The sequence below is a fragment of the Haliotis rufescens genome, unplaced genomic scaffold, assembly GCF_023055435.1.
Source record: "Haliotis rufescens isolate VD_foot unplaced genomic scaffold, xgHalRufe1.0.p SCAF_6, whole genome shotgun sequence".
NCBI lineage: Eukaryota > Metazoa > Mollusca > Gastropoda > Lepetellida > Haliotidae > Haliotis > Haliotis rufescens.
The window spans coordinates 38,688,339-38,702,669 of NW_025964334.1; the positions used below are offsets into that span (position 1 = coordinate 38,688,339).

Sequence of the window (14,331 nt, forward strand, 5' to 3'; positions counted from 1 at the left end):
ATCCTCCACTCCCCATCAGGACTTGTTGTTTGTCCACATCCATCGTCCACTCCCCATCAGGACTTGTTGTTTGTCCCCATCCATTGTCCACATCCATCGTCCACTCCCAATCAGGACTTGTTGTTTGTCCCCATCCATTGTCCACATCCATCCTCCACTCCCCATCAGGACTTGTTGTTTGTCCCCATCCATTGTCCACATCCATCCTCCACTCCCCATCAGGACTTGTTGTTTGTCTACATCCATCGTCCACTCCCCATCAGGACTTGTTGTTTGTCCCCATCCATTGTCCACATCCATCCTCCACTCCCCATCAGGACTTGTTGTTTGTCTACATCCACCGCCCACTCCCCATCAGGACTTGTTGTTTGTCCCCATCCATTGTCCACATCCATCCTCCACTCCCCATCAGGACTTGTTGTTTGTCTACATCCACCGCCCCTTCCCCATCAGGACTTGTTGTTTGTCCACGTCCATCGTCCACTCCCCATCAGGACTTGTTGTTTGTCCACGTCCACCGTCCACTCCCCATCAGGACTTGTTGTTTGTCTACATCCACCGTCCACTCCCCATCAGGACTTGTTGTTTGTCCACGTCCACCGTCCACTCCCCATCAGGACTTGTTGTTTGTCTACATCCACCGTCCACTCCCCATCAGGACTTGTTGTTTGTCTACATCCACCGCCCACTCCCCATCAGGACTTGTTGTTTGTCTACATCCACTGCCCACTCCCCATCAGGACTTGTTGTTTGTCTACATCCACCGCCCACTCCCCATCAGGACTTGTTGTTTGTCCCAATCCATCTCCATTCCCAATCAGGACTTGTTGTTTGTCTACATCCATCCTCCATTCCCCATCAGGACTTGTTGTTTGTCTACATCCATCCTCCATTCCCCATCAGGACTTGTTGTTTGTCTACATCCACCGTCCACTCCCCATCAGGACTTGTTGTTTGTCTACATCCACCGCCCACTCCCCATCAGGACTTGTTGTTTGTCTACATCCATCGTCCACTCCCCATCAGGACTTGTTGTTTGTCCCCATCCATTGTCCACATCCATCCTCCACTCCCCATCAGGACTTGTAGTTTGTCCATGTCCATCGTCCACTCCCCATCAGGACTTGTTGTTTGTCCACGTCCATCGTCCACTCCCCATCAGGACTTGTTGTTTGTCTACATCCACCGTCCACTCCCCATCAGGACTTGTTGTTTGTCTACATCCACCGTCCACTCCCCATCAGGACTTGTTGTTTGTCTACATCCACCGCCCACTCCCCATCAGGACTTGTTGTTTGTCCCCATCCATTGTCCACATCCATCGTCCACTCCCCATCAGGACTTGCTGTTTGTCCACATCCATTGTCCACATCCATCTCCATTCCCAATCAGGACTTGTTGTTTGTCCACGTCTGTCGTCCACTCCCCATCAGGACTTGTTGTTTGTCTACATCCACCGCCCACTCCCCATCAGGACTTGTTGTTTGTCCACATCCATCCTCCACTCCCCATCAGGACTTGTAGTTTGTCCACGTCCATCGTCCACTCCCCATCAGGACTTGTTGTTTGTCCACATCCATCGTCCACTCCCCATCAGGACTTGTTGTTTGTCTACATCCACCGCCCACTCCCCATCAGGACTTGTTGTTTGTCCACATCCATCCTCCACTCCCCATCAGGACTTGTTGTTTGTCCCCATCCATTGTCCACATCCATCCTCCACTCCCCATCAGGACTTGTTGTTTGTCCCCATCCATTGTCCACATCCATCGTCCACTCCCCATCAGGACTTGTTGTTTGTCCCAATCCATTGTCCACATCCATCCTCCACTCCCCATCAGGACTTGTTGTTTGTCCCCATCCATTGTCCACATCCATTGTCCACTCCCCATCAGGACTTGTTGTTTGTCCCCATCCATTGTCCACATCCATTGTCCACTCCCCATCAGGACTTGTTGTTTGTCCACATCCATCCTCCACTCCCCATCAGGACTTGTTGTTTGTCCACATCCATCCTCCACTCCCCATCAGGACTTGTTGTTTGTCCCCATCCATTGTCCACTCCCCATCAGGACTTGTTGTTTGTCTACATCCACCGCCCACTCCCCATCAGGACTTGTAGTTTGTCCACATCCATCCTCCACTCCCCATCAGGACTTGTTGTTTGTCCCCATCCATTGTCCACATCCATTGTCCACTCCCCATCAGGACTTGTTGTTTGTCCCCATCCATTGTCCACATCCATCGTCCACTCCCCATCAGGACTTGTAGTTTGTCCCCATCCATTGTCCACATCCATCCTCCACTCCCCATCAGGACTTGTTGTTTGTCCACATCCATCCTCCACTCCCCATCAGGACTTGTTGTTTGTCCACATCCATCCTCCACTCCCCATCAGGACTTGTTGTTTGTCCCCATCCATTGTCCACTCCCCATCAGGACTTGTTGTTTGTCTACATCCACCGCCCACTCCCCATCAGGACTTGTAGTTTGTCCACATCCATCCTCCACTCCCCATCAGGACTTGTTGTTTGTCCACGTCCACCGTCCACTCCCCATCAGGACTTGTTGTTTGTCTACATCCGCCGTCCACTCCCCATCAGGACTTGTTGTTTGTCTACATCCACCGTCCACTCCCCATCAGGACTTGTTGTGTGTCTACATCCATTGTCTACATCCGCCGTCCACTCCCCATCAGGACTTGTTGTTTGTCCCCATCCATCGTCCACTCCCCATCAGGACTTGTTGTTTGTCTACATCCACCGCCCACTCCCCATCAGGACTTGTTGTTTGTCCACATCCATCCTCCACTCCCCATCAGGACTTGTTGTTTGTCCCCATCCATCGTCCACTCCCCATCAGGACTTGTTGTTTGTCTACATCCACCGCCCACTCCCCATCAGGACTTGTTGTTTGTCCACATCCATCCTCCACTCCCCATCAGGACTTGTTGTTTGTCCACATCCACCGTCCACTCCCCATCAGGACTTGTTGTTTGTCTACATCCATCGTCCACTCCCCATCAGGACTTGTTGTTTGTCTACATCCACCGTCCACTCCCCATCAGGACTTGTTGTTTGTCTACATCCACCGTCCACTCCCCATCAGGACTTGTTGTTTGTCCACATCCACCGTCCACTCCCCATCAGGACTTGTTGTTTGTCTACATCCATCGTCCACTCCCATCAGGACTTATTGTTTGTCTACATCCACCGTCCACTCCCCATCAGGACTTGTTGTTTGTCTACATCCACCGTCCACTCCCCATCAGGACTTGTTGTGTGTCTACATCCATCTCCATTCCCCATCAGGACTTGTTGTTTGTCCCCATCCATTGTCCACATCCATCCTCCACTCCCCATCAGGACTTGTTGTTTGTCTACATCCATCTCCATTCCCCATCAGGACTTGTTGTTTGTCTACATCTGCCATCCACTGCCCATCAGGACTTGTTGTTTGTCTACATCCACCGTCCACTCCCCATCAGGACTTGTTGTTTGTCCCCATCCATCGTCCACTCCCCATCAGGACTTGTTGTTTGTCTACATCCACCGCCCACTCCCCATCAGGACTTGTTGTTTGTCCACATCCATCCTCCACTCCCCATCAGGACTTGTTGTTTGTCCACATCCACCGTCCACTCCCCATCAGGACTTGTTGTTTGTCTACATCCATCGTCCACTCCCCATCAGGACTTGTTGTTTGTCTACATCCACCGTCCACTCCCCATCAGGACTTGTTGTTTGTCTACATCCACCGTCCACTCCCCATCAGGACTTGTTGTTTGTCCACATCCACCGTCCACTCCCCATCAGGACTTGTTGTTTGTCTACATCCATCGTCCACTCCCATCAGGACTTATTGTTTGTCTACATCCACCGTCCACTCCCCATCAGGACTTGTTGTTTGTCTACATCCACCGTCCACTCCCCATCAGGACTTGTTGTGTGTCTACATCCATCTCCATTCCCCATCAGGACTTGTTGTTTGTCCCCATCCATTGTCCACATCCATCCTCCACTCCCCATCAGGACTTGTTGTTTGTCTACATCCATCTCCATTCCCCATCAGGACTTGTTGTTTGTCTACATCTGCCATCCACTGCCCATCAGGACTTGTTGTTTGTCTACATCCACCGTCCACTCCCCATCAGGACTTGTTGTTTGTCCCCATCCACCGTCCACTCCCCATCAGGACTTGTTGTTTGTCCACATCCACCGTCCACTCCCCATCAGGACTTGTTGTTTGTCTACATCCATCGTCCACTCCCATCAGGACTTATTGTTTGTCTACATCCACCGTCCACTCCCCATCAGGACTTGTTGTTTGTCTACATCCACCGTCCACTCCCCATCAGGACTTGTTGTGTGTCTACATCCATCTCCATTCCCCATCAGGACTTGTTGTTTGTCCCCATCCATTGTCCACATCCATCCTCCACTCCCCATCAGGACTTGTTGTTTGTCTACATCCATCTCCATTCCCCATCAGGACTTGTTGTTTGTCTACATCTGCCATCCACTGCCCATCAGGACTTGTTGTTTGTCTACATCCACCGTCCACTCCCCATCAGGACTTGTTGTTTGTCCCCATCCATCGTCCACTCCCCATCAGGACTTGTTGTTTGTCTACATCCACCGCCCACTCCCCATCAGGACTTGTTGTTTGTCCACATCCATCCTCCACTCCCCATCAGGACTTGTTGTTTGTCCACATCCACCGTCCACTCCCCATCAGGACTTGTTGTTTGTCTACATCCATCGTCCACTCCCCATCAGGACTTGTTGTTTGTCTACATCCACCGTCCACTCCCCATCAGGACTTGTTGTTTGTCTACATCCACCGTCCACTCCCCATCAGGACTTGTTGTTTGTCCACATCCACCGTCCACTCCCCATCAGGACTTGTTGTTTGTCTACATCCATCGTCCACTCCCATCAGGACTTATTGTTTGTCTACATCCACCGTCCACTCCCCATCAGGACTTGTTGTTTGTCTACATCCACCGTCCACTCCCCATCAGGACTTGTTGTGTGTCTACATCCATCTCCATTCCCCATCAGGACTTGTTGTTTGTCCCCATCCATTGTCCACATCCATCCTCCACTCCCCATCAGGACTTGTTGTTTGTCTACATCCATCTCCATTCCCCATCAGGACTTGTTGTTTGTCTACATCTGCCATCCACTGCCCATCAGGACTTGTTGTTTGTCTACATCCACCGTCCACTCCCCATCAGGACTTGTTGTTTGTCCCCATCCACCGTCCACTCCCCATCAGGACTTGTTGTTTTTCTACATCCACCGTCCACTCCCCATCAGGACTTGTTGTTTGTCTACATCCACCGTCCACTCCCCATCAGGACTTATTGTTTGTCTACATCCATCGTCTACTGCCCATCAGGACTTGTTGTTTGTCTACATCCACCATCCACTCCCCATCAGTACCTTCACAATACAGACAGTACCCTGTTGTGGCAGTGACTGGGTATGCAAAACCATCACACAACAGACAATACCCTGTTGTGGCAGTGACTGGGTATGATATACCATCACACTACAGACAGTACCCTGTTGTGGCAGTGACTGGGTATGCAATACCATCACACTACAGACAGTACCCTGTTGTGGCAGTGACTGGGTATGCAATACCATCACACTACAGACATTACCCTGTTGTGGCAGTGACTGGGTATGCAATACCATCACACAACAGACAGTACCCTGTTGTGGCAGTGACTGGGTATACAATACCATCACACTACAGACATTACCCTGTTGTGGCAGTGACTGGGTATGCAATACCATCACACAACAGACAGTACCCTGTTGTGGCAGTGACTGGGTTTTCAATCCATCACACTACAGACAGTACCCTGTTGTGGCAGTGACTGGGTATACAATACCATCACACTACAGACAATGACTGGGTATACAATACCATCACACTACAGACAGTACCCTGTTGTGGCAGTGACTGGGTATACAATACCATCACACTACAGACAGTACCCTGTTGTGGCAGTGACTGGGTATACAATACCATCACACTACAGACAGTACCCTGTTGTGGCAGTGACTGGGTTTTCAATCCATCACACTACAGACAATGACTGGGTATACAATACCATCACACTACAGACATTACCCTGTTGAGGCAGTGACTGGGTTTTCAATACCATCACACTACAGACAATGACTGGGTATACAATACCATCACACTACAGACAATGACTGGGTATACAATACCATCACACTACAGACAATGACTGGGTATACAATATCATTACACTACAGACAGTAACCTGTTGTTACTGAAGGTATTCATGCTTTGTTGTATCATACTAATCCCTGAAATGAAGTTAACAGAAAACACTGAATCCTCTCAACGTCTTCAAGAGTTGACATGCATGGCCACAGTGGAACAGAAGTTGCTGAAATGTAGTGTATGGTAATCAGTCCAGCAGCTGCTCGTTGTGTCAACAATACTCTTATTGAAAAGCTCCTGTTTCTGGAAGAGAAGTGCAATAAATCCAGTACTAATAAAACATCCAATAGCATCCAACTGTCAGATAGAATGTCCATCACCAACAGCTGGCAGCTGCAGCAGGCAATTTCTCCACTGCACCTCACTGAACAGACTGACATCTTATTGTCCCACCATAGCTGTCCATGTCGCTGGGATCTCCCTGGTTTAAAGCTCTCAATGCCATTGTCCAACCCATTCAACAGAGTGCGTCACTACCCGTGGATCTAGTGTCAAACCAATTTGACAGGCAAACAGCATAAGGACACCCAAACGAAACTCGCAATATCTATTTACCAAGAATGCTTAGCTTATCATTTATATTATGTATGATGTGCATAAATGCTCAGCTTTCTAAAAAATATATTCTGCAAGTTAAAAAGGTATGGGTTAAATTTCTTGAAACACCCGTAACGGCTGTTGTTGACTTGAGCCACTTCCCCTCGAGTTACTTGCAGTAATTATAATGTTTGTATATGTATATTTTTCCGTGATTGCTGCTGGTGCCTAACATTAAATTTTGAAGTCTAATTTTGTAATCATAATGCATTCCACACACCATGATTTTCGAATTATTTTCTGACGACTAAGGGAGAGATATACGAGGGGATATCAAAAAGTTTTGAGCCTCACACAGTATTCCTGGTCGAATGGTACAATGCGCTACACCTGATGTACATAAATGTCTTAGCTACTGATGCTATGTAGAAACATATTGCAGGCTGCAATTATTTTGTCACAACACTTCGTGGAAGAGACCTACCCCTAGTGAATTGGCAAAATGGACAAATCTGAGTACAGAGCGTTGATAAAGTTCCTTGTCCTAGAGGGTCAATTTGCCAAACAGGTGGAAGAGAGATTGAGAGTCTTCCCCATCGGCTGCAACTATCAAACGGTGGGTGAAGGAATTTCAGCGTGGCAGAGAGAGCTTAGAAGATGATGCCCGGTACGGACGGCCATCAACCAGTACCAGCCCTGAAAACATTGACACTGTACACAAACTAGTGATGGAAAACCGCCGTATTACTCTCCATGAGCTAGAAGAAACAACAGGCCTATCATATGGATCCATTCATAATATAATTAATGGCAAACTCCACATGTGTGCCAGACAAAGTGTGTGCCAGATGGGTCCAGAGAATGCTACGGATGACATGAAGCTATCAAGGGTCACCATCAGTGGAGCCTTGCTAACTCGGTACAACGCCAACCCAGATGATTTTCATTTTAGGATTGTAACCAGTGATGAAACCTGGGTTTATCATTATGATCCGGAGAGCAAACAGGAGTCGATGGAATGGAAACACCCCACTTCTCCAAAGACAAAGAAGTTCAAAGAACCAGTGAAATTGGTTAAAACTTAATTCTATTGTTTGGGCAGAAAAGTCATAGGAAATTAATAAGTATGATATTAAAATTAATTTACATGTTTTACATCATTAGAAATTCTTGGTACAAAATCACAACATTTCAACTGGATTTCGTGTCTGTTGGATTCCTTTTCACATTTTAAAACAAGTCAGTTTACGGCTCATCTATTGTCCTAAAAGTAGAAAAATAATAATTTGAAAAATGTGGACACTTAAAACATGAGGGCTTTAAAAGTTATAATTATATCTAACTTTTCACATGGCTTGATATGGTTTTAGTTTTAGTTTGATGACACTAACAATTTCAAGCAAATTTTAACCAGAGAGTATCCAAGGAATGACAAATACTATTTTTATTTAAAATATGACATTTCTTGACAATTCTTGTTTCATATGTCAGGGGCACTTTTGTGCCAATATATACATCATGCATCAGCAACGTATGAATGTTATTTTGAAACACATTTTGTCACTCTCATTTTCCCGAACCTGTTGTGGAGGATCATCATGGCTGATCAGTGATATCTGTGTAGACGTATTGCGTGGGACACGATTGTTATAGTGAAAAAACAAAATCAGCATGAGCATTGCAGTTACATGAATCACACCCCTTTGTCTTGACCGTAACATCAGTTGCTGATCCTCAGATATATCCACAAAAGCTCAAATCAATAATTCGGTAAAACTTGCATGTGGCGTGTTGATAATCTACTTCCGTTTCCAGGAGCATACATGGTCAAATAGTTTTAATAATACTGCAAGTATATCGTCAAAGTCCCATTGTTTAGTCTTAGTATGATCACTGATACTATGTAATGACGAATACTTGTATGGGGTTCATGGGGTTTATTTTGTCTGTTCTATCGGGGATATGGATACCCCAACACAACATGGATGAGGATAATACCCTTAAACATAATATAAGGTGGAATTAGTGATAAACAAATTACAAGAATATGTAATCAAACAAACATATTATTACATTTACTGTATACCATGAGCATGAAATTAATCATATATTATCAGAAAAACCATCAAAATATAATAATGTATACATACAAATATTAGCACACAATACCAACCTTGTCTCAGGGCGCAGGCTCATCACGGTGAAGCCAACAGTAATGATCTATATGTGCATCTCCCACCTAATTATAAAATGACACAATTATTAAGTAAAATGTATATTATACGCAAACGCAAACGCAAACGCACACACACAAATGCTTTCTCTCTGTCTTTACAGAGTAATAAAAACCAATACAAATTTATCAATACTATTCATAGAACAAGACTAAGATATAAGATCCTAGCCTCCTTATGTTAAATATAGATACTAAATTCTAAATGCTAAGTGTAAATCCACTTCCCCCAATCAGTGAAGTGCAGTGCAGTGCTGTGATGTGATGTGATGTGATGTGATGGTCATGCAGAGAGGAGATTCAGCAGTAGCCAGAGAAGAGGAACATTGAAGCCAGGATTTTTTTAAAGGAGCTACTACCGTATTTAACTCAATTATTTACCTTAGTTTAAAATATATAAGTTAAAATACACAAAATTTACATTCTGCTACATTTATTCTGGATGTGACAAGAGTATTTTCAAATTTACTGTTATTGTTTTGTAAGAAAAGATTATTATCGGACTACCCCTGTCTGTGACATCACATCCGGTGACCTTTGCACTAAAAGAAACATTGCTATCAGATTTCAAGATCTCTTTTTCGTTTCTCTTTCATCATATTAAACGGAAAATGACAAATGAAACACTTTTCGATTTAGAAGAATGTCGCTTTCGCCAAGGCATATCTATGTGAAGGCAATATCTATGTTAAATGCCAGTCAAACAGTTAATATAAACTTTGTTGATATTACAATAGTAATAAGTTATGCTGAGGTCAGTCGAAGTGCGCCATGTTTGATTATTGTATGTGTGCTAGCATTACGACACAGGATTTGTATTTCTGAGCATATTTGAATATTGTCCCATCAACAACATAAATCTAACCATTTGCTTTGGAATTTGAGGGAAACTATTTACAAGCCAATTGTTATGGACCAGTAGATGGAACTGATATGCAGACAGCATGCCCAACTTAACACATGCTCAGGTGTTGGTAGTTGCCCTGTCACAGGTGTGTCCACAGGTGGTGACCATGATGGTCTTCAGCTAAACTCCCATCCCTCCAGATGATGGTAGGTACCAATTGTAGGAACTCCCATCTACCCTGTGCATCCTTGTGCTATTTTACAAGAAACTTGGTCAGCCAAATGAGGTAATGTCAAGCCTTTGTTAGTACAAATGAATGAGTAAGTTGTTGAGTTTGGAATGTATTCTAGGGAGTGTCACCGATGTAGATGTCAGTATTTACACACATGTAATCATGGTCATTGGGTATTTATGTTTTTCTGCAGGCATCAATATATTTAGCTACCTTGAGTCTAGTGTATTGTGTATTATTTTAAAATGAGCGGACATCCTGTTTTAGATTCTGTTGCAGGTGACTTCCTCAACCTAAAGTGTGGCACATGTTCCATAAACTCACAACAAGGCTATATCTGATATTTAAACCAGATAGATACATTTATTTACGAAGATAAACTATTTAATGTAAAAAACAACAGGAATTGCCGCAGATATATATGTTTTAACATCTGCTGGATGTGGTGAGGGTAATGGTTGGGGAAACTGGCATGCAACTAACTTAAAGACCGAATCACTGTACACAGGCAGCAAACTCGACATTCAAATGTATGTTGTAAAAATGAATGCGGGAAGGATCATTTCACCGTCATTCTGTTTTAGGAATGTTTAACAATGACAAACATTTGCGAATGAAAAAACGAACAGATGATCAATAGGCTTTTGAAACCTAAACTTAATTCAAAAGTATAATTTTCAAAACTTCCCAATGTAGTTCAATGTATATTTGTGCAGTGATGAATGTATTTACACCTCCCACTGTTGTCCCTAACTATGGCGTCGAAAGCATTAAGACGTCACAAAAATAATGCTGGCCATAGCCTGTGAGAACATCGTAGTCTCCCTCTGTTGTCTCTAACTGTTATGACTGCTGTTGTGTGTATATGTCTATGTTAAAGTTTGCACTACACCTGAAGATCCGCTGTGCGCCTAAAGGTCTAAAGGTGTTTTGACAAGCACACGTTTTTGTGTGTATGTGTGTCCATAAATATATATATATATATATGTATACATTATTGTCTGCAGTAGTCATGCGCTGCCTGCATTCATTTGATCAGTAAATAAGTGTTGGGATATGCATGCAAGCAGCAGTAGAAACTAACATTTTGGGTCCACTAGTTCTTATAATATAATATACCCGGTATAGCAAAACCCTTACTTGCCTTATGATACCTTAACTATTGGGCAGTTTGGCAAGGACTATAGGACTAGTTCCAATTTTTTTAACCCTGGCAAGCTGATCAATACACACAAGTCAACAAGCAAGTCAAACTTGATTGGGTAATGGTGATGATTTGGAATATATTTTAAGCAGCTATGTAGCTTGTCAGGCACTCTGCCTATACACAGGGTGCATGGAGAGGACATCTGAAAGTTTTCCGGATATTGTTTTTCCAAATTATGGAGAATTACATTACACAAGTGACATTTCTATTGAATAAACAGTGGAAATAAAGCTTACATTTAAACCTAAACTTTTACGGGAAGCAGTCTAAATACAGCAGCTATAGGGCTGTATTCACTCACTCACACACTACAATGTGGAGCCTGCTTCATGTGTCAAGGGAGATGTTTCTTTAGGAGCACTCTATTCTCAGTCTACATGTGGTTAATAATGTAACAAACTGTAGCAAGACTATTTCCTGTGGGGCTGAGATCGCTAACTCAGGTACTTGGGTCGGGTGGGTACTGAGTAGGACCTGGGTACTCACAGGACTACCCAGACCGGTGGTTAGTCATGTGATATATTGTTTGATGACAAAAATTCAATAGAACTCCATGGTTACACTACATGTCACTAATGTTTGCATTTCTCTCTGACCATTCTCTATTTCCTTATGACTTTTATATGTTTGAATAGAGATAAAGCTTCTGTGAACCTCAGTGTATGCCTGACCAGATTGTTTTATATGTATATTTGAAAACTTCTCTGGTAAAGCAATTCTCAATCAGACATGTTGTACCCAACTCTTGAGACCAATAGTGGGTACCAAGGTAGGGTGGGGTAACGGGGTCAAGTTTCTGTGTATCTTTAAGGCTATCTTCTCTTTCCAGATGCTGAAGCTGAAATGACATGGAAATGACACATCATGGACCAAACCTTAACACCTACCTCTCTTAACTGAGCCACATGCAACAAATCAATGACAAGTCATCTCAAGGCAAACAGGCAACCAACACAACTGTTCAACCACAAGATGAGGACTTTCATTCGTTAATGTAATTACTGTGACACTGAAAAAAAGGAAATATTTTTCTTTGTGGAAACCTCACTGACAAAATGCATCATATCAAACATTTCCCTCAATATGAACAACATGTACACAACTTTATGAAACAGTTGCTTCCAAAGCTTTGAGAAGCAGACGTGTATCTACTGAACAGACGTCAACATGATGGAGACCATCGACATCCCCTCTCCGGGGTCCGGTCTGAGAACTGCTTCTCTCACCCTCACACAGATCCTGCTGCTGAATGCAGTGGTGTGTGGAGTAGAGATCTGTGCATGTGCTGGCTTCACATACATCCCACCGATGCTACTCAAGGTGGGCTACTCCGAAGAGACCATGAGCTTCATCTTAGGTCTTGGTCCTCTCCTAGGATTTTTAATTGTGCCCGTCCTGGGCAGAGCGTCTGATCGCTGCCACAGTTTTTATGGTCGACGTCGCCCTTTCATCTTTGCCTTGTCAATGCTCTTACTTGTCTCGCTATATATGATTCCTTTTGGGGAGTACTTCATGACAGTGATATTTGGCTACAGTCATTTGAGTAAGGTGTTGGGGATGTGGTGTTTGACTCTGGGCTCAGTGCTGTTGGACTTCACCAGCCAGGCTTGCCTGACCCCCTGCGAGGCCCTCCTCAACGATGCTTCCATGGACACAGGGCAACATGGACGTGTTTTCTCCATCTACTCCACTATGGTATCACTAGGAGGTGTTTTCGGTTACCTACTCACAGCAATAGATTGGAAATCTAATTCCCTTGGGGTCTACTTTGGCTCTCAGGAAGCCTCAATATTCTCAATACTGATCGTTGTGTTCACAATATTATTAGCTGCCACCCTCATAGTAGCTGAGGAGAGGCCTTTAGCATCACTGGGTCGACAAAACTCATTGCAAGACACAGAAGGAAGTCTGGGGAATTCAAAAGCACAAGAATCTGGCTACAGTAGTTCTTCCTCAGAAGATGTCCCATTAAGTATTTTATCAAATCATAAGGCCAACTTACAGACTTCTAGTCCACTGCGCTCTGAGTGGAGGAGCAGAGCAGCACACACGAGATCAAAACTGCGTTCTGTGATTTTCGGTTTCTTTACTCGCGGTCGCTTCTTATCAAGCATTTGTGACTGTTTTCGACTGATTTCCTGTGGGATATTTTCTTTGTTGCCACAACAACTGCAGCAGGTATTTGACGTTCCCATTGTTCTAAGATACCTCACACTAGCCCATTTCTGTTCTTGGACAGCTCTGATGGGCTTCAACCTGTATTTTACCGACTTTGTGGGGCAAGCAGTCTACAATGGTAACCCGAATGCTCCCAATGGCTCCCCTAGTGAGAACCTTTACGATGAAGGAGTGCGAATGGGCAGTTGGGGGCTTTTGCTACATTGTATAACATCAGCATCATATGCATTTTTCATCGAAAGATTGGTTGACAAATATGGATGTCAGTTGACTTATCTGGTTGGAATGACATCTTTTTGTTTCGCCATGATGGGGATGGTGCTCTTCAGGAATGTGTATATTGTGAATATCATGGCTGCCTTGACGGGATTTGCATATGCCACAGTTACAACTATTCCTTTTATATTAGTGTCAAAATATCACATCGAAAAAGAGGTAAGATCCTTTTTTACTGTCTGATTTTGAAAATAAAGACAGAAATATTTAGTCTTTAAATAGACACAAGCCATTTTGCAATATTCAGAATCTAGTTTGGGATTGCCATTATTGTTGATAAAATCAAGGTGTGGTATATCTTATAGGTGAAAATCTCATATTATGATCCTATACTTGCCCCAGGGCCAGGGCACTCTTGTTAATGACCCCAGATAAAACAGAAATTACATTTTTCACAATGTGGCATCGTTGCCCTATATTTCTGGTACCTGCTTATCACTCTCATAGATAATATCTTATTTGTAAATATTTGAAGCTCTACCTATAAACAGCTGAAATATTTCTTCATGAAATCCAGATCAATTGATTCATATTAACACATGATAAGTATGTCG

At 43.9% G+C, this 14,331-nt stretch overlaps 1 protein-coding gene across 2 annotated transcripts in view; it reads left to right on the forward strand.

Annotated features, from left to right (window-relative positions):
* Window positions 1–14,331, forward strand: part of LOC124145820 (solute carrier family 45 member 3-like) — a 53,852-nt gene that overhangs the window by 36,708 nt on the left and 2,813 nt on the right. For both annotated transcript variants that reach the window (XM_046515761.2, XM_048386123.1), the window contains exon 2: window positions 12,153–13,936. In XM_046515761.2, the coding sequence (XP_046371717.2) occupies window positions 12,491–13,936 (1,446 nt within the window). In that variant the 5' untranslated portion in view covers window positions 12,153–12,490. The remainder of the gene's footprint in view (window positions 1–12,152; window positions 13,937–14,331) is intronic.